The following is a 21,239-nucleotide window of genomic DNA, read 5'->3' as shown; positions in this document are numbered from 1 at the left end:
ATTACATTTGGAATTGCTATTAAAATGCTGCTACAATATGTTAATGCTGTACTGTTGTATCACTTCGGTATTCCTGAAAACCGAACATACCCAAACTTTGGGGTTCTGAGATTACTAGAGTACTGGTTCAGATCACTTTCGGGGTTCCGAGGGAAAGAGTCTGCTGTAAGTTCGGAACTCGGATTTAAAAAGCGGATGTTGTGTTTTGGATTGCATGTAAACAGGTCCAAATTACATGATTCTAGCTATTTTTATCAATTTTAAAGAAAACCAAAACTGAATCTGAACCAAAACACTCAAGGCTGCAGACCATTATAAAAGGTCACTGAACTCCAAGGTGGCATCTCATGTCCTTGTATTTCACAGTATGGAGTACAATATTCTATAGAATGCAATGTATTCATATATACATTTTCACAAATACTTACAAGCTAATACAAATGAAGACATTCTTCCACTCAATCACATTCATAAGTACATATTGACTTGTGACAGGTGTCCTGTTAATGGCTGGATAGTAATAACTATGGGAACTCTGGAACTACAAACGTACGGGGATGTCTGTAAGAAACAAACAATCTATTGTGCTTGGCTGCTTCTCCCCAACATCACATCACAGGACTCAGCACTGAATACAGCCATTCAGTCTCTAACCTGAGACCGGTGAGGGAGGAGGGCAAGCACTAGTACGGACACTCTCTGTATATTTTGGCGTGTTCGGTAGGCGTGATTCAAGCTCATAAGGCCGCCGTTTAGAAGGCGGCAGTGTGATGTCGACCCCGGTATGCCGACATGCTACTAAAACGATGTGCAGCATTGTAACCCTGTTGGCTTTGCAACGTAAAACATGGTGCTTTACAATCATGGGGGGGTATCCAATTAGCCACGGTAACAATGACTTTTCACCGGAGAAAACTTTTCGGGCTCATTGCACAAATTTGCTGCTTATCGATTGTACGCGCGCTCCCGTTTATCGTGCAATCTTATTGCAAAACCAGCGATAACACATTTGCACGATAATTCTTGTAGGGATGACGGGTGAAATGTACAGGTGAAAATGGGGAAATCAATCTGTATCCCGAAAATTTGGAATATTAGACGTCTGTTCGTGGTCATAATCAAACAATTTGGGGTTCTTAAATTGTGTTTAATGACTGCTATATGCATTTTTCTATAACAATAAAAAAATTATAGAAAACTATTTTTTTTTTTTGGCCAAAGGTAATGCTCTAGTTAAATCAGGGGTACATAAAATGGGGGTATATTTTTGAGTCATTTTAGGGCACTTTTAAAAATACAACTGTCACTGACTCCTGCAATGTTTAAAAGACCTGCCCCATTCATACAGCCCCTCAAAATACCTAACCCACTGCTTTGAACCCATTTTCCTGCACTTTTTACTTTTTCAACCCAAAAATGACATCATTATTGGCCCAAATAAGCGAATTAAAAAAATCAAAAACACTTTTTGCCTAATTAGTCATTGAGGAGAATGTCCCAGGGGTTCTGCACCAAGTCCCGACATATTGAGCCAAAAATGGGGATTTAGCACAACTTTTCACCTACTCAGAGTTGGTGAAAACTAAGGCTTCGGACCTGCGAGAACCGCGGCTAATTGGATAGCCCGATAACCATATTTGGAGAAAAGTTTTTCACAAGTAAAAAGTCTATACTACACGGCTTTCCCTCTGTACGACACTAATGCTTCACGCTGGTGTTCTGGTCAGAGGCCAATGTCAACTCTAATAGTGATTAATTCAGAAATATATAATCAGATGCAGGTACAAATACTGACCAATACACAAAACTGCTTTATCATCCTGTCTTTATTGATTGCGTCAATTCAAATATAATATAAAACTGCACAAATCAGTTCCTTAAAACGTACTCGTCACCTACACACAGTGGACCCAACTTCTGAAGCTTAGTCTTGCACCAATGTAAAGTCCGGAACGGTGGAATTGCACTGTGGAAAATGTAAATGTCAAAGTCCAACCTCCTACTTCATAGTATCAGCCCTTTCACGCAAAAAAACAAAACTTGTCAGTTTAGCCTTTATGGTTTAAATAAATCATTAGAGTGTGGTGACATCGGGGCAGTCTATAATACACGTGCGGATTATGTGCATGTAAAACGGTCATTGCTGAGAGTGCTTCTCCATGATAGGACCATCCTGTTACTGGGATATAGACATGGAATAGAGAGAAGTAGATATACAATAGGGCGCTTGACAAAAATGGATAATTATAGCCTACAGTTAATACAATTGATACATTCCTTTTGTAGTCATAGAAATCTTGTGTTGTAGTTTAAGGGTTCACATATGTATCTTCTCCTCGTTATGGACGATATGGCATATGAAAAAAATGAGAAACCACTATATCAGTCACCAATACTCTTATATATAGAATTTGGAAAGTGGAAACAGGGTGTGTGGAACAGAGTGTGTAGAGCACCCCTCCACATAAACAGTGCGTACCCCACTCACAGAAAAGAGTGACTATTGATTCCTCAAAAGGTATCTTTAATATCTCCAATCACCCAAAAGCGTGGTTCACCAATAGTATAGTCTGCGTACCATGACTCACTTCTAGTGATAAGAACGGAAACTTCAAAAGGTATCTTTGCATGCAAAATTTTTCCAGCAGCAAGACTGTTTGGTTAAAAAAATTTTGGACATCCAATTTAAAAATACATACAAGACTTGAAGGATTCCTGTGACCGTATTTTTATGCATTCAACCTACTTTTGGTATGTGGATGACAGCTTGAACTGTACTTCCCACAAGGCTGAAATAATTTTTTCTTGTATGTATTTTTAAATTGGATGTCCAAAATTTTTTAACCAAACAGTCTTGCTGCTGGAAAAATAGACTGATGCATGTTTGTTCGTTTTTTTGTATTTCTTATGTGATTGGACGCCGTTTGTTCCTTCTTTGAATAAACATATCCTTTTTTGGATTTTTTTTATCCCTGATGTTGAGATATACATTTTTTGGAAACTACATTATGATCTGAGGACAGATAGTGCAAATATTCCACACTAGGAAAAGAAACCTTGATGTGAGGACTCTGCCTGTTGTTAGAGTGAGTTGGGGTACGCCATTGTTGCATGCAAAGATACCTTTTGAAGTTTCCGTTCTTATCACTAGAAGTGAGTCATGGTACGCAGATTATACTATTGGTGAACCACGCTTTTGGGTGATTGGAGAGCTAAAAGATACCTTTTGAGGAATCAATAGTCACTCTTTTCTGTGAGTGGGGTACGCACTGTTTATTTGGAGGGGTGCTCTACACACTCTGTTCCACACACCCTGTTTCCACTTTCCAAATTCTATATATAAGAGTATTGGTGACTGATATAGTGGTTTCTCAGTTTTTTCATATGCCATATCGTCCATAACGAGGAGAAGATACATATGTGAACCCTTCAACTACAACACAAGATTTCTATGACTACAAAAGGAATGTATCAATTGTATTAACTGTAGGCTATAATTATCCATTTTTGTGAAGCGCCCTATTGTATATCTACTTCTCTCTATTCCATGTCTATGTTTGTATTTTTTGAAGTGAGTGATCTTCATATGAGTGTGTAGAAACATTTGGGCAGCTGTGCGCAGTGGTCTGGACATTTTCCAACTTTATTTAAGATGTTACTGGGATATGTTCGTTAGAGAAGGGCATTACAGGAGCATTCGCCACCGGTGATGAAGGCGTACCAATGTACAAGCAAAGCTTAAGACATTGTTTGTTAAAATAATAATAATAATAATAATTAAAAAACGGATATCAGGTCCCCAAATCCTCACTGTGCCCCATTGCTAGATAACCACAAGCTTGTGCTGAGCATGATAACCTATGGGCTGGTAGCATAGATGGTAGAGCACATATGGGCTGGTTTGAGAAAGGTGTAAAAATCGTCAAAGTCCCCGTCCGATGGTTAGCAGCCCCCTGCCAGTTGCATATTTTGAATGAAGGGGACAGGGACAGTTATTTTATAGAACGAAACTCTGCCGCTGCTAACTTTGACATTTTGCAGAGGGGCAATGGCCAGGCCTAGTAGAGAGGGAGAAAGTGAGTTCTCCCTACTTCTTTATCTTAATACGATACTATTGTTTTGCAAAACTAAAGCTGTTCAAATGAGGTATACAAGTGCAGCTCTAATGTATTAGGAGCAACAGAACAGCGGCATTTGACCTGTGTGAGCACTTTGTAAATGACACCCAGCAAAGACAGCCATGTCTTTGTTGTAGTCTATAGATGCATACACACACAACGATTTTTTGGACGATTATCGTTAACGATATAGTTTATCGTTCAAAAAATCGTTCACTTTCTAAGTTAAAACGATGAACGATCATCGTTCATGTGCGTTCACGTTTGTAGTTCAGTCAGACTGACCAACTCAACAATTTTCAATAAGGGAATATGCAAAAATCGTTTGTAGTTCAAAAAACTCGTTCATTACATTCAGTAAATAAACGATTTTAGTAAACGATTTTCGTTCATTTTTCCCTTGAAAAAATTAACGAAAATAGTTTACTAAAATCGTTCATTTACAAAATCGTTGTGTGTGTATGCAGCTTATAAATTCATTAGGTACCATATGACTCAGTGATGTCATCAGCTACAGCCACTGTGTGTAGGTGACAAACCCCAGAGGTTCAAAGTGTGCAAGGGTTTCAGCTGAAATATGCATAAATTAGTACTATTAGAGTATAAAAACTGTTTAAACAGAGAATAAAATTAAAACAAAAGACAGTAAAACATTCTTACGGCTTAGAGGGCAGACGTCATTTGAGCTATTACTTGTCATTGGAAGTGATAGAATTGGCGTAACAAGCAGGCTCCATAATAAAACATACTTTACAGGGCCATTACACTTTGCTGATGAAAGTAAACAGCTGTATTAACAATTAAATGTGCAGTAAAAACAAAATAAATTTTAAGGGACAGCTCACAATTTTCCATGATGTGCTAGTTATATTATACTGCATTAGTGGACTGATTGTCTAGTTCACTTTAAAATCATTATTTTAGGTTTATTTTTGGCAAATGGAGCCAAATAGTAACTTTAGTTAACATTTAGGGGTGGGCAATAAGCAACCCTCCAGCTGATGTTCAACTAATCATCCCAGCATGCCTTGCAATAGTTTCAGCATGGCCAAATAGCAACACGGTGGCAGGGCATGCTGGGCTGTGTAGTTCCACAGCAGCTGGATGGCCGCTTTTTGCCCATCCCTAATTTAGATTCGTTATACAGACACTCTGTATAGCATGCAGCCATAATAGCTTGTGTGTGCCACTTTAACTGAAATATATGTTTTACTGAATTCAAGTGCAACATAGCGGAGCCACGCTGCATTTGGTAGCATGGCATCGTTAACGATATCCCCAGATTGAGCTGCATGTTCAGCCGGCTGGGGTATTGTTAACAACCCGCGGGAGCGCGCATTGTTCGTCGTTCAGTTCATACACACTGGACTATATGAACGATATCGTTATCTAGCCATTAGATGGATGAGATAAACTAGAATTTCTGTAAGGAAGTATTCCTAAAGTGCCAGGATCATGTATAAGTTACAATGAAAGCTGCAGTACCACCCAGTGGCAAAGTAAGTGCATTGCAGGCTATTCCCTTAGTCCTTCCATCTTTAGTGCCCATTAGCTGGCCGAGCATGTTGGGACCTGTAATTCCACAGCAGCTGGGAAGCCACAAACGGATTGCCTCTCCTTTCCCTTGCTATAGTGGTGAATAATCTCACAAAACTATTATAATCAGGCAAAGGGGGTGTAACTGTACCGGAGCTCTATCTGGCAGGTCGCAAACCAGCTCCGTTGGCTCCTACAACACATCACAGTGCCTGGAGACCAGCGGTGAGTAACTGCATTGGAGCTATATGGTGGGTCGCAAACCGGCTCCACTGCTACACTTTGGCTATAGAGTGCTGCTTTACTATATAATTTTCCATAGCTGCGGGGGCTTACGTCTCAGGAGGAGCGGTGAGTGACTTCACCAGGCTATAATAAAAGCTTTTGTACGGGCTCCGTTGGTCCCTGTTCCTATGTGTATATATACATTACAAAATAACAATAGATTATCTCTACAAGTGGCTCTAATTATACTAACTGGCTTGAACTCTTTTTGTGTATACGCATTTTTTATATATTTAAATAGTGATCACTACAGAATAGACCGGTATCCTTGATATCTATTTTACAAAGAGGGTTATCTAGTTATGAGTATGTTATATCAATAAGCTGCTATTAGGTATTTTAATTATTATCCTTTTTTTTTTCTATAAGGATGCTAACCATTATTCTGATGTTTGTGTGAATTGACAAAGGTGTCTTTATTCTCTGCTATATGCATTTTTAATAAATATAAATGTTATTGATTATAATGGTTTTGTTAAGATTATTCACCACTATAGCGCTGTGCATATTATTTCAGTTTTTTTGCTACTGGGCCGGCTACCCATTCACAGCTGCTCTTAGAGGTGATTAGGGAAACATCTACCTCCCAGTGCCGCGTTTTTCAACCACTGTGCTGTGGCACACTAGTTTACCGCGAGCGGTCGTCAAGTGTGCCGCGGCGGTCAGCTCAGCGCACTTGTACTGTAGTGTGTTTTATTCCTGAGGAAGCCAGTGTAGTGGGTTTTATCCGGGATACAGTCAATATACCGATGGATGGGAAGCCGTCCGTTGGAATCCCTCTGTCTAAATCCCGACACGAGACTAAAGACAGACGTCTAAATCCAGACGCCTAACTTTAGCCCGATGACGGAATCCCGACAGGACGGCTTACCGAATGAAGGTAAGCGGGGACACTTATTTGTTAGCCGCTGGTGTGGTACCCCCCACGCGGAGGGTTAGGCTAGGGGAAGGGTTAGGCACCACTGGGGTGAGGTTAGGGTTAGACACCCCCCCTGGGAGGGTTAGGTTTAGGGTGCGGAGGGGAGGGTTAGTTTTAGGCACCCCTGGGGGGGGGGACTTAGGGTTAAGGTGCCCACACACATACCGACTTTTCATCCAATTTGGCCGATTTCGACGAATCGTGACGACAGATCATGTAAAAAATGGCCAAATCGTGAGTTTCTACACTTGATCACGATGCCGATGCGCGTCCCCGCTCGTCGTACATCGCATCTTCAGATCTGCCGTGCTGTAGGGCAGATTAGCCAATCTGGGATACAATGCACTGGCTGCAAGATAGATCTTAAGTCAGATTGGACATTTTTAACTCCAAATCGTGACCAGGACTGCCTGGGGAGAGTTCAGGGGATATCGTGTACATCGGCTGATTGGAAGCAAGTCGGTATGTGTGTGGGCCCCTTTAGGCACCATCCTGGGAATTTTAGGGTTAGACACCCCTAAGGGAGGGTTAGGGTGGGGGAGAAGGATAGGGTTAGGGCCCTTGCCTCCTCGTTTGGGATTATGAAACTTCGGGCTTCCAGCGTCTTACCAGGCGGATATTCAGCCGCCAGGATTTCATACTCAACCCGTTTTATTCCTGTGGGAGCCAATGTGTATGTTTTTTCATTGGTCACGCATGCCGCATCGTGTACCTTGGCAATTTTAAAATCTTGTGTAGTGTGCCTTGAAAAAGGTTGAAAATCACTGGCCTAGTGTATATACTTAGTTGCAATTACATCTGCTTTCCTTTATCTGGCTGTACAGGAAGTTTCCACTGCAAAGAGTCTACCATTATATTACCCCATCAAAGCTCTCTGTAGGACAGAATAAAGAGGTGACAAAGTATTACTACTATTAAACAACAGTAACAGAGCAGAGATTATGGCTCCACTGACCTATAGGCCCGATTCAGAGCCGGACGCACTGACCTGAGCGCTCGCTCTGAATCAGGGCCCTCCTCCCTGAAAATGGAGCGGTCTCTTGGATGCTCGCATAGCTGTGGGTTACCACCCACAGCTTATGCGAGCGTCCATGATGATGGTCGCGAAGGTCTTGACCATTGCGACCATCGGGCTTGCGACGAGACCCTGCGGTAGGGTCTCCCTGCCACAAGCCCTGCAGTGATTTTGGCTCTATCAGAGCCAAAATCACTCCCACTGACATCACTAGTGATGTCAGTGGGGCCGGACCCAGACGGTAGGCGTTCCCATGGGAACGCCTCTGTCTGGCAGGCACGCCCACCAAAGGGGGCGTGCTGTCAATCAACATCGACAGCACGCCCCCTTTGGTGCGAGACCCGGAGCGATGAAGAGCCCGTCGCTCGCCGGGTCTCGCGCATGGCCACGACGGAGCTCCCTCCGTCGTGCGCATGCGCAGTGGGGGAACATCGACCCGCTTGCGAGCGTACTGCCGCTCACGAGCGGGTCTGAATGACCCCCTATGTTCTATCCATTAACTAGTAATAACTCCATGACCTGACCTCAAAACACCCTGGTAACAAACCATTTCTGATTTAGCGGCTCTAATACATATGACTAAGGCAAAAAGCCCAAGTGTCCGTCTGCCCCCTAGTTCCATAATTTACACAAAGTGAAGTAGTTTTCATTTTATTTTATTTTTTTAAATAAAAATAAATAAAAAAAAGTTACATGTGTTAAATAAAGAGAACAGGGGAATTTAGTGACAGAAACTGAGTAATTCTTCTTCCAGGACAGAACTATTGATATAATCCAGCCCCTTGCGATGTGCCGACGCATAGGGTTCTTACTGAAATGACGGTGGGGATACATACAGCTGCGATGACAGAGGGGCGGAGCGTATAAAAGATCGGGTTAATGGTGAATGCTCTGAGGGCGGTTGAGGGAACTGGTGGAGAGGGTAGGTGCGAGGGAGGAGAGGACAGACAGGGACAGAGAAGAGAGATATATGATGACAGACAGAAGGAAACCTGTCCATAATTGCTTAGCACAGAGAGACATTGTATATTTATTATTTCACGATAAACGTTTATCAATTGCCTCGAGAACCGAGAAGACATTCTGGTGGGTTATTGTGAGACAATGTCTGAAAAAATTGCCAAACTATCCAAGTGCATAATTAAGAAAATCCTTAAATCATGGACTGCTAATGGGGTTCTTCAGGAGGGGCTGAGAAACTCTGCTCAAGGTGATGTGGATGAATCTGACCAACCACCTAAGAGTGACACATGTGCCTTGTTTTACCATCTGAGTCAGACTAGAAGACAAAGGGTAGGAGCTAGCATTGTCCTTTGGCCTACCGTGGACGGCAGTAACCTTACTTACCTGGTCCTTCTTCTCTGGGAAGTATCCTCCTGTTCGCCGTTGGCCAATCTATGGAGTGAGTGAGGTCTACAGGCTCTAAGCGACTTCATAAATTCCTCTTCTCCATGAGTTGATCGGGAGCAAGCCCGTGTGGGAGAAGAACCAAGGCTGCCGGCACGATTAAGGGATGACTGTCCCTGGCATAAAGGCCAAGGAAGGCCTTCCTCTTGTTTCAGAACTAAAAGAAACAGGAAAAGAACACCAGTCCAATACTGTAACCAACCAACGTCTACGGTCATTTACCGGCTACTCTTTCTCAGTACACCTGCCAGTACAGTGGTGCCGTAGTCAGCATTGCTGCCTCAAAGCACTGGGGTCTTGAGATTGATTTCCATCTAGCCCCTATTAGTACAGAGTTTGTACGTTCTCCCCATGTTTGCATGGGTTTCCACTGGGTGTCCTGTTTTTCTTTTCCCACAATGTCCAAAAACATAAAGTGTACCCTAGCGTGTTGTATGGATGGTAGAGAACTTAGACTGTAATCTCCGACAGGGCAGAGACTTGTGTGAATGATTACTTAGGATTGTAACTGATAGCAGAGGATGAGGCAGTCATAATCGCACTAAGGCCCTGATTCAGACCCACTCGCGAGCGGCTGTCCGCTCGCAAGTGGGTCAATGTTCTGCACTGAGCATGCGCACGACGGAGGGAGCTCCGTCGTGCGCATGCGCCAGACGCGACGAGCGAAGGAAAGTCCTTCGCTCGTTGTGTCTGATCAAAGGGGGCGTGCTGTCGATGTTGATAGACAGCACGCCCCCTTTGGTGGGCGTGCCTCCCGTCAGAAGCCGGCCCACTGACATCACTAGTGATGTCAGTGGGAGTGATTTTGGCTCTGATAGAGCCAAAATCACTCCGGAGCTTGCGGTTGAAAACCTCAACTGCAGGCTCCGGCTCGCAGTTTCGATGGTCGCGATGGTCAAGACCATCGCGGCCATCAAACTGCACGCTCGTATAGCCTGTGGGTGGTGACCCACAGCTATACGAGCGTCCAGGAGGAAGCTCCATTTTCATGGAGGGCGGCCCTCATTCAGAGCGTGCGCTCTGCTCAGAGCGTACGGCTCTGAATGAGGGCCTAAGTGCTGAGAGTCCTACTGGGAGAAAGGTGCTATATAAACAATTATAATAATACCATCGTTCCCCACTATCCAGGCAATGTAATAGCTCATGTAGTTATCCTTCACATCCCCACTCTTGTTATTTGATCCATACTTTCCTTCTAAACCTCCCTCTGATGTTGCCCTGTACCCTCATACGCAATCACCCAGTTTACCAGCCCTTACAATCTCTCTCAGACAGGGAGTACGGCTTGATCTCTCCCTCTGCTCGCTTGGGTGGTAATTTCCTCCCTGGGGCTAAAAGGAAAAGAAGACAGTACCGTGAGATTCTGGAAATAATGTATTCCCACCTTGTCCATCCCAACATTTTCCCACTCACTACAAATCTTTAGCCCAGGGGTGGGGATCCTTTTATCTGCAGAGGGCCATATTGATATATATATATATATATATATATATATAAATAAAACATTATTCTCTGGCCCGGTTCAGGCCACGCCCCCTCCGTGTGATGTCACACAGGGCGAGGCCACAATCGCCGATGATTACAGCAATTCCCAAGAGCATCCTGAGGATGCTCAGAGGAGCTGTAAGGGCAGCGGTGTGACCGTCGGAAGCATCCTAAGGATGTTCCATGCGGCACTGCTGCATAGATTCTGGCTGCAGGGTGCCATTCTAGGCACCCTGCTAGCCAGATGAGGCTAGCAGAAAAAAGCTCAGAGGGCCAGACCAAATGATCCACGGGCCTTATACGCCCCCCGGGCCGGAGGTTCCCCATCCCTGCTCTAGCTCATCACTTACTTAGATTAAAGAAAAAGAGAGAGATATGCAGATGAGGGAATAAAAAGGAGGATATAGAACTAAATGAAAGGGATTCTGAGAAAAGAGAATAATATACAGACGAAAATGACACAGGGCCTGATTGTGCGACAAAGGCAAGGGCAAATGCGGACAGATCCCTTGGATATCAGCGAACGGCGCAGAAAGCAATAGCATGCTGCGCACGCCCCGTACCATGGACGCACAAAGGAAACTAAAAGTGTGGACGGATCGATCTATCCATTGACAGATCTCTCTTTGCGTGAAACGTGTCCCCCTGAACGGCTTGCCCACGGACGCACGGAGCAGATCCATCTTTCCTGGGAGTGTGATGCCGACTTCCGTGCTCGTTTGGAGACGCAGATGGCAGGCCTGTTTCTGATGGACCTTTTTGCACCCAGCATGGGGCTGGTGTAAGCCACAATACTAATGATTACGGCACCTGCGAACAGAAGAACAGTGGGCGGGGCAGCCTTCCGCAAGAAAGCTTACGGATAATCGGCATAGGCGGGCGGATACTCTCATTAGAATAAAGTAGTAAGCAGGCTGCCGCGGTTGTGCGCACAATTAGCCGCAGAAGCGTCTGGATAAGAATCAGGCGCAAGGTGCGCAGGTAAGGACGAGATTGAAAAGATTCAAAAATGAATAAGAACAGGGTATGAAATAAAAAGTACAAGGAACAGGTTAGGCCATCCTAAAATTTTAGGGATGAGCTTAATCCAGTCTTTAAGGATCCTAGTGAATACCAGAACGAATGAGACCCCTGATCTATATATGTTTTTGAAAAAATTGGATTGTATGAAGATCAGAGCTCTGATGCGGTTGTTTAGAGTAGGATCCTGGGTAATCTGACAGTCAGCAGTGAAACTGTATTAAAGACACTGGGCGAGGAGTCACAAGGGGGGACGCTACCCAAGGTGAGAAAAAGAGTCACTCAAATGACCCTAATGTTCATTGCCGAGGAGGAACAAAAACAAAAAAGTAAAAAGTGATCTTATTCTGTATTTTTACAATAAGGCGTTTTAAAGGCAAACCGATATTTTTCAAAAACAACAAATGCCAGAGGAATCAAAGCCTCTGCAACCTAACCAGGACTGAAAAATACATTTGTTTTAGAATAATAAATAAATGATAACTATAGTAGACATCTTGGTATGGTGCTGACTGCTCTGTCATTTTCCAGCATTGCAGGTCCAGAGTCTGTGATAAGATCCCTACAGACGGGGTACATCAGGGGGGTAAGGGGAAGCCCCAAGCTGACTGATTTGGTTTACTCTGCACCCATATAAAATTTTAAAAAGGTGCAAAAATACTACAACTGCAATTTTGACAACAAAGTATTTTGAACGCAGCGTCGATGTGGAACGTCAAACTACAGCTCGATAAAACAAAATAAGGAGCGAGGTTCAAAATAAAAATATATAAGGACAAAGCTGAACGGAACATTTCATAATTATAATCTACCCTTCACACAAAAAAATCAGCCAATATATCTAACATATACAACCTGAAGGAAAGATAAACCACACTAATGGTGCATACACACGGTCAGATTTTGTGTCAGATCTGAACGATAACGATTTCCAAATTCGTTCATATCTGATGTCAGATAACGATATCTGACATCTGATGTGTTTGTAGTCAGATTTGGATGATTTCATTCATTTTAATACTGTCTGAAATCATTCAAATCGTTTGTCTGACAGATCTGACCGAGTGTATGCACCATAACAGATCACTGGGTGCCGGGCAAATAGGGATAAACAGAATGCAATTAGCTGCATCTGGTAATGCAAGTGGGACACCAATAGGAACAGAGGGTGGGGTGAAAAAAATGCACAAGTTTGGGATATAAGGATTTTGGGGTCAGTGTGTCTCTTACTGTCTATTTAGTAGGACGATCTCCAACCTCTCTCTGCAATGTAACATCAGCTGCATGGGAGGAGGGTTGGGAGGATTATAAAGAGAATGGGTCATTGGGGCACCAGTGAGAAGGACCCTTTAATTAAACATCACATACTTATTCAGTGTCTCAGAGTGATACTACGGGAAAGGATTATACACATTAGAGATTGGATCACTGCCATTAGGAGAAGGAGTCCATTCGCTGTGTCATAAAGTCACTCTGCTGTCGCCTTGTATTAAGGAATGTCTGTATTGTGTACTTACGCTGGTGTTCGGTTTAAGAATTGTGTTCTGTGTTTCAAATTTTTTGGGTTTTTACAAATCAGTGTTATGGAGTGTACACACGATTAGACTTGGAGATGATCAGATAACAATAATGATCGTTATCTGATCGTCCTGCATGTGCTGGATGTTCGATATCGAACATCCAACACATGCATCAACCCCCCATCGTCTATAACGACCCTCGATTAACGATAGCGGGTCCCTATAGTAAACAGGCTAGCCTGGTCGATATTGACCAGGTTGGCCTGCATGCATGGGTGATGGTCGTTATCGACCATCCGTGCCCACACATTGACCATCGTTCGGTCATTTGAAGGGGCCAGAAACTGGTCGATTTGAACAATAACGATATATCGATATCGTTCAAATCGACCATGGAACTCTGACCGTGTGTATGCACCATTAAACTAGAACAGTTATTCTGTATATTATTCTGCAATTTAGTGAATGTCAGTGATCATTTTCATCAAATATTGTTGATATTCCTATGTTCTTCAATGTGACAATCATCCTGTGCCTCGCTATAAGTGATATTATCTCTGTATTATTGTGACAGATCTCTATAGAACCTGTGCCTCGCTATAAGTGATACTGTCTCTGTATTATTAATGTGACAAATCTCTATAGAACCTGTGCCTTGCTATAAGTGATATTATCTCTGTATTATTGTGACAGATCTCTATAGAACCTGTGCCTCGCTATAAGTGATACTGTCTCTGTATTATTAATGTGACAAATCTCTATAGAACCTGTGCCTTGCTATGAAGCATATCCATAAGCAGTGGGGTAACTCATTTTTTATCAGACCTATTTAATAAGATCCTGTATAATCCCCCACGTTAAGCCCCAAGGGTGCACTTTTCCTCGCAGCCTCAGGAGCTCTAAGGAAATGTCTACGTTTAAAAAGCACCCTCCTGGATAGCTTCAGGAGCGAAACCTGGAACTTTAACCCCGTCCCTAATTTCCCCCTATAAGTGATACTGTCTCTGTCTTATTAATGTGACAAATCTAAACAAAATCTGTGCCTCACTATTAGTGATACTGTCTCTGTATTGTTAATGTCACATAGATCAATATAGAACCTGTGCCTCGCTATAAGTGATACGGTCTCTGTATTGTTAATGTCACATAAATCACTATAGAACCTGTGCCTCGCTATTAGTGAGACGGTCTCTGTATTGTTAATGTCACATAAAACACCATAGAACCTGTGCATCAGATATATTATGCTAGAAGTGATTCTAGTCTCGGTACAATAAACATAACAAAAACAGAGTCACTGGGCTCTATATAGCCTGTACGACCAGTAGGTAACGATCATTGTAAAACTAACAATTACATGTATGTCAAGCTTTGTGTTGTAAAGAGGCCTAATGAAACGCGTGGGATGGTTGTAGATGGGACGTCATTTACCTTTCCTGTCCCTGAAGAAACCTTCAAAGATGACAAAATTATTAACCTGAGAAAAGGAAAAAACTAATGAGTCATTATGGTTTCCCAATTATTACACCGACCCTACCTACTTTTTGCTCTTCCAATAACATATTATCCACCACGTGCCATTTCAGAACGTGTCCTTCTCTTTCCCTCCATAACAGATCCCACAGTCTCTTTTTAAAGCTTCTCTACCTGTACTTCTCTAGGCCTAGACCTGCCATGCCCCTAATCATTCCTCTTATCATACATCTTCTCTATACTTGTACTTCTCTAGGGCTAGACCTGCCATGCCCCTAATCATTCCTCTCTTATCACTGCCTTCTCTAGACTTGTACTTCTCTAGGCCTAGACCTGCCATGCCCCTAATCATTCCAATCACACATCTTCTCTATACTTGTACTCCTCTAGGGCTAGACCTGCCATGCCCCTAATCATTCCAATCACACATCTTCTTAATACTTGTACTCCTCTAGGCCTAGACCTGCCATGCCCCTAATCATTCCAATCACACATCTTTTCTATACTTGTACTCCTCTAGGCTTAGATCTAACATGTAACCTGTCATTTCCTCTTGTATTACACATCTTCTCTAGGCCTAGAACTACCATGTAACCACTATTAATTCCTCTCCTTTTGCACGTCTTCTCTATACTTGCCATGCCCCTAATCATTCCTCTCTTATCACCGCCTAATCTAGTACTTCTCTAGGCCTAGACCTGCCATGCCCATAAACATTCTTCTTCTCACCTGCCTTATTTATATTTGTACTATATTTGTGACCTATCATTCCTCTCTTATTGTATGTTTTCTCTATACTTGTACTCCTCTAAGCCTAGAACTACAATGTAACCTGTAATTTCCTCTTGTATTACACATCTTCTCTAGGCCTAGACATGCCATGCCCCTAATTATTCCTCTCGTATCACACGCCTTATCTATACTTGTACTTCTCTAGGCATAGACCTGCCATGCCCCTAATCATTCCAATCACACATCTTCTCTATACTTGTACTCCTCTAGGCTTAGATCGAACATGTAACCTGTCATTTCCTCTTGTATTACACATCTTCTCTAGGCCTAGAACTACCATGTAACCACTATTAATTCCTCTCCTTTTGCACGTCTTCTCTATACTTGCCATGCCCCTAATCATTCCTCTCTTATCACCGCCTAATCTAGTACTTCTCTAGGCCTAGACCTGCCATGCCCATAAACATTCTTCTTCTCACCTGCCTTATTTATATTTGTACTTCTCTAGGGCTAGACCTGCCATGTGACCCATCATTCCTCTCTTATTGTATGTTTTCTCTATACTTGTACTCCTCTAAGCCTAGAACTACAATGTAACCTGTCATTTCCTCTTGTATTACACATCTTCTCTAGGCCTAGACATGCCATGCCCCTAATTATTCCTCTCGTATCACACGCCTTATCTATACTTGTACTTCTCTAGGCATAGACCTGCCATGCCCCTAATCATTCCAATCACACATCTTCTCTATACTTGTACTCCTCTAGGCTTAGATCGAACATGTAACCTGTCATTTCCTCTTGTATTACACATCTTCTCTAGGCATAGACCTGCCATGCCCCTAATCATTCCTCTCTTATCACCGCCTTATCTAGTACTTCTCAAGGCCTAGATCTGGCATGCCCTAATCATTCCTCTTATCACACGTCTTCTCTATACTTGTACTCCTCTAGGCCTAGAACTACCATGTAACCTGTCATTTCCTCTTGTATTACACGTCTTCTCTATACTTTTACTTCTCTAGGCCTAGACCTGCCACGCGACTTCTATGCTTTCCTCTATTATCACACGCCATCTGTGGAACAGTTATGTGACCTCTGTTTTTCACTCTTACCTGCGGGATAGTCGAACAAAGGTTGTAATGTTTCCTCAGGAAGGATAGAAACTTCTCAGAGGGTCGGTCAATGGCAAGATGCCGAGGCTCAACCTGCTCAGACTGGAACAAGACATGTTACATTTTAACAGGAGGACAGGATGTTGAGATAGAAGGGACAGGAATATGGACAGGAACAAAAGTAGAGTGAGAGTTGTGTCCAATGACTAAACCAGTGAGGAAGAGAAAAGTAATGTAACACGCAAAGCCACAAGTCAGGGACAAAACAGAAACACATGAAGACTGATCTTACTCGGAGCATGAAGTTGAAAAGTTCTTTCCCAAACCCGTGACGCTGAAGGGATTCATGAATATAGAAATCGAGAATACATAGAGGCTCAGCTTCTATATGGCATCCTGAGTGGTTCTAAACAAATGAAAACACAAAATAAATAGAACAATAAAAACACAACATACATAAATCAATAAAGGGCTACAATTATAGTTGGGATAAAGTCCAGTTAGAAGATGCCATTTTGAGATTCACCAAAACCATGTTGCACTGCAGGGGAATTTACAATATGCTGACAGATTTAGAGACGGGACAGATTCACATACTAGCTCAAATCTAAATTGCAGCATTGAAATAAAGCAGCATATTTGGGCTGCTGGTAATATTTCCCCTGCAGAACATACAAATAAATTCCCTTTCCCCCACTGCATTGTAGTATTGTTAGTTTGGAATTTAATTTTGCACCTACATCTAAAATCGGACTGGTATAAAAGAAATATGAAATAATGAAAAATACAAAACTGTGGAAAAATTCCCAACATACGAGTTATGGTAAAACTTATTCTTGTTAACTCTCTTTCTTCGAAGTTAATAGGGTCCACAGGGGATAAAACGGGATATAGGCAGGACTTGAGAGGACCGGGCACCAACAGCAGAGCTTTTTCAATCCCAGGATGCTCCGGTCCTTATACTCCGCCCACAGCCTGAGGGCAACTCAGTTTTGTTAACAAGCCCAAGGCAGGAGCAGAATAGGAGAGAAGGAAGACTGGTACACTGAAGAAACACACAGTCACACAGAGAAGGAAACAAGTGACCAAGAGAAGAAACCCAAGGAATCCAGGTGTATCAGGGCGGGGGCCCTGTGGAACCTATGGACTTCGAAGAAAGAGTCAACAAGGGTAAGTTTTACCATAACTCTCCTTTTCTTCTTCAGGGTCCATAGGGCTCCACAAGGGAGACAATGGGGATGTCCCAAAGCAGTTGTTCAAGGGCAGAGACGCTCCTGAGCTCAGAGGAGAACCTGGCGCCCGAAGGGAGCATCCTGAGAGTCATGATGTATCAAAGGCATAGAACCTAAGAAAGGTGTGGACAGAATATCACGTGGCCGCCTTGCATAGCTGTTCAGCAGAGGCGCCACGCCGGGCTGCCCACGAAGGACGCACAGAGCGAGTAGAATGAGCAGAAACTGTAGCCGGCACAGGAAGGCCCGTCTGAGTGTAAGCCTGTGAGATATTCATGCCAAGCCAGTCTGTTTGTTAGCTGGCCATCCCTTCTTATGGAATCCATATAAGATGAAAAGGGAGTCCGATTTCCTGATAGAACAAGTGCAGCCACGTAGATCTTCAGAGCACGGACCACATCCAAAGACGCCTCACCTGTCGAGAAGTCTGGTGATTGAAAGGCCGGAACCACAATTTCCTCATTTAGGTGGAAACGAGAAACCACTTTGGGAAGGAAGCCCGGGCGTGTTCTAAGAACAGCCCTGTCCTGATGAAAGATTAAAAAGGGGGGGAGCGACATGAAAGCACCCCTAAATCCGATACCCTACGGGCAGATGCTATAGCCAGTAGAAACAGAGTCTTTGCAGTGAGCCGCTTGACATCCACTGATTCCAGGAGTTCGAATGGAGGTCCCTGAAGTGCGTGGAAAACCACTGACAAATCCCACGGAGCCACAGGAGGGACAAAGGGAGGTTGTATAAGTAGAACACCTTTTAGGAAGGTGTGAACATCCTGTAGAGGAGCAATTCTGTGCTGGAACCAGATGGACATAGCAGAGACGTACACTTTCAGAGATGCTAGGCGGAGTCCAAGATCCAATCCAGCCTAAAGAAAGGTAAGTATTCTAGAAACCTTAACAACAGTTTCTAGGAGCAAACCACTAGAAAAATTTATGCCATACCCGGTTTACGTGCTCAGAGCATAGTCTGGACCACAGAGTTAGAAAAGCCCTTAGCCCTTTATTGGGATGTCTCAAGAGCCAAGCCGTTAAAGACAGGCGGGCCAGTTTCGGATTTAGACAGGGACCCTGAGACAACAGGTCTGGTCGTAGAGGAAGGTCTATGGAGAGACTTTGAAGATCGGAGTACCAATGACGTCTGGGCCAAGCCAAAGCTACTAAAAGGCCTGTGCCCCCTTACTGTTTGAACTTCCGAAGAATAGAGATTGGAAGGAAGAGGTAAGCCAAATGGAAGGTCTAGCTCACAGATAATGCATCCACGAAGGCCGCGTTGGGGTCCCTTGTTCTGGCTCCATACACTGGAAGTTTGTGGTTGTGTTGTGAGGCCACGAGGTCCACTTCTGGTAGACCCAATTTGTCCACCAGGAGCTGAAAGACTTCTGGATGTAGACACCAGTTCCAGGACACTGATAGGCAAGATCGCCTCGGCTGGAGTCCAGCATCCTTGGAAGGAGTGCTGGCCGGCCACTGCGCCCCACCCACGAAGCCTTGCATTAGGAGTTAGGTTAGGAGTGCCCAGTCCAGGATCCAAAAGGGGCACCCTTGTTTAAGTGGGACGTCTGTAGCCACAAGACTATTGACAGGCGAACCTTCGAGGAGAGGCCCATCGTCTGGGATCTGAGCAGATGGGGCAGCCCGTTCCACCTGGAGAGGATCTGGTGTTGTAGGGGCCTGGAGTGAAACTGAGCGAACTCCACCATGTCGAAGGTGGACAGCATGCATCCCAGGGTCTGCATTGCAAAGTGAATTGACACTCGGCGACTGTGTATGAGTCTGCGCACCTGGTGCTGTAATACCGAGATTTTGTATGCTTTTAGGAAGATTCTCTGAACAGCAATGGTTACCTGCAGATGGCGGTGAAGAATTTCTGGGGAGCTGGCGAACAGCAAGAGATCATCTTAAGTATGGGAGCCTCTTGACGACGAAGATAGGCCGCTATAACTGCCATGATCTTGGTAAAGACCCGAGGAGCCGTAGAAAGGCCAAAAGGCAGAGCCTGAAATTGGTAATGTTGCTATAGTATAGCAAACCGGAGATATTGGTGATGAGAAGGCGCTATAGGTGCATGTAGGTAAGCGTCCTGAATGTCCAGAGACACCATAAAGTCCCCAGGCTCCATAGCAAGGACAATAGAGCTTTAGAATTCCATCCGAAACCTGGGTACCCTGATAAACCTGTTCAGAGACTTGAGATTGAGGATAGGCCGATGATACCCGTTGGGCTTCTGAAGAAAAGGGTAGAATAATAGCCCTTCCCTCACTGTGAGGAGGGTACCGGAATTATAACTCTTGAGAGCATTAAGGACTGAATGGCCTTTTGGAGCAGCAGGGTCTTGCTTGGGTCCGATGGAGGTCCTGTGCAAAAGAACTGCTGAGAGGGTCGCCTCAGGAGAGAGGGCAATACCCGTGGGAGACCACTTGTCTTACCCAGGCGTCTGATGTGGTCTGACGCCAGAACTGGGTGAATTGAAGAAGTTGGCCTCCCACCCTGGGAGCCCCCAGGGAGAGGCCTGCCCTGTCAGGCTGAAGGCTTGTCCTCAGATTTGTTAAGTGGACGTCTAGTAGCCCAAGTCTGTTTGGTCCTAAGCTTGGAGGTCTTAGTTGATGCCGATGCCTTGGAAAGGACGGACCTTTAGCTTTTCTTTGAGGACGAAAGGACCGAAAGGATGATATCCGAGGCTTCGCATTATATGCAGAGGGCAAGAACGCCATTTGGAAGCTGCCAAGGTAGTCACAATTTTATTTACTTCTGGGCCAAACAGGATATCCCCAGAATAAGGCAGAGACTCTAAAGCCTTTTTAGAGTCTGAATATGCCTTCCATGAGCAGAGCCAAACAATACAGCTGGTTACTACAAAAGTGGAAGATGCCTTAGAAGCTAGGAGAGCTGTATCCATAGCTGCTTCACCCAAATAGGAGGCTGCATCTCTAATGTAAGATATGTAGGACAGCTGTTCCCTCCATGCCTCACTCATACGATCAGATAGCTGATCAGAGTGAGGAAATTCTGGTAAAATTATCCTTTGTCGCTTAAATACTGGCTCTTTTGCCTTAGGAGCAGGTTCTGTCTCTTCTATTTGAAGGATAGATTTTACAGCTCTCACAAGTGCAGACACATTCAATTTAGAAGGGGGCTCTTCCTCTCCCGAGGGGGAGTCAAAGTGAGAGAGGTCTGCGTCTTCGGCCTCCCCAGATGATAACTCAGAATCTGATAGCTGGGTGGACTGGGAAGATAACAGCATGCTTAGTATGTTTACAAGGTAAGGGGCTCTCTTTTTGCAGCATTTGCTGAAAGGCTGTGGAGGTATCTGCCAGACTCTGCACTGAGGTAGAAAGTATGTCTACCCATGGGGGAGGCAAAGGATTTGCAGGGACTACCTGTTG

At 44.0% G+C, this 21,239-nt stretch overlaps 1 protein-coding gene across 4 annotated transcripts in view; it reads right to left on the bottom strand.

Moving 5' to 3' along the window:
- Positions 1–21,239, bottom strand: part of ATAT1 (alpha tubulin acetyltransferase 1) — a 48,095-nt gene that overhangs the window by 8,679 nt on the left and 18,177 nt on the right. For all 4 annotated transcript variants that reach the window (XM_088481473.1, XM_088481472.1, XM_088481474.1 and 1 more), the window contains 5 exons: positions 16,918–17,031; positions 16,626–16,727; positions 14,737–14,782; positions 10,540–10,611; positions 9,221–9,437 (listed from right to left, as the gene is read on the bottom strand). In XM_088481473.1, the coding sequence (XP_088337599.1) occupies positions 9,221–9,437; positions 10,540–10,611; positions 14,737–14,782; positions 16,626–16,727; positions 16,918–17,031 (551 nt within the window). The remainder of the gene's footprint in view (positions 1–9,220; positions 9,438–10,539; positions 10,612–14,736; positions 14,783–16,625; positions 16,728–16,917; positions 17,032–21,239) is intronic.

This window comes from Taudactylus pleione, unplaced genomic scaffold (genome assembly GCF_031769625.1).
Source record: "Taudactylus pleione unplaced genomic scaffold, aTauple2 ptg000274l, whole genome shotgun sequence".
In the NCBI taxonomy this organism is placed as follows: domain Eukaryota; kingdom Metazoa; phylum Chordata; class Amphibia; order Anura; family Myobatrachidae; genus Taudactylus; species Taudactylus pleione.
The sequence above is the reverse complement of the archived record's forward strand: the minus strand, read 5'-3'. Positions and strand labels throughout refer to the sequence as shown.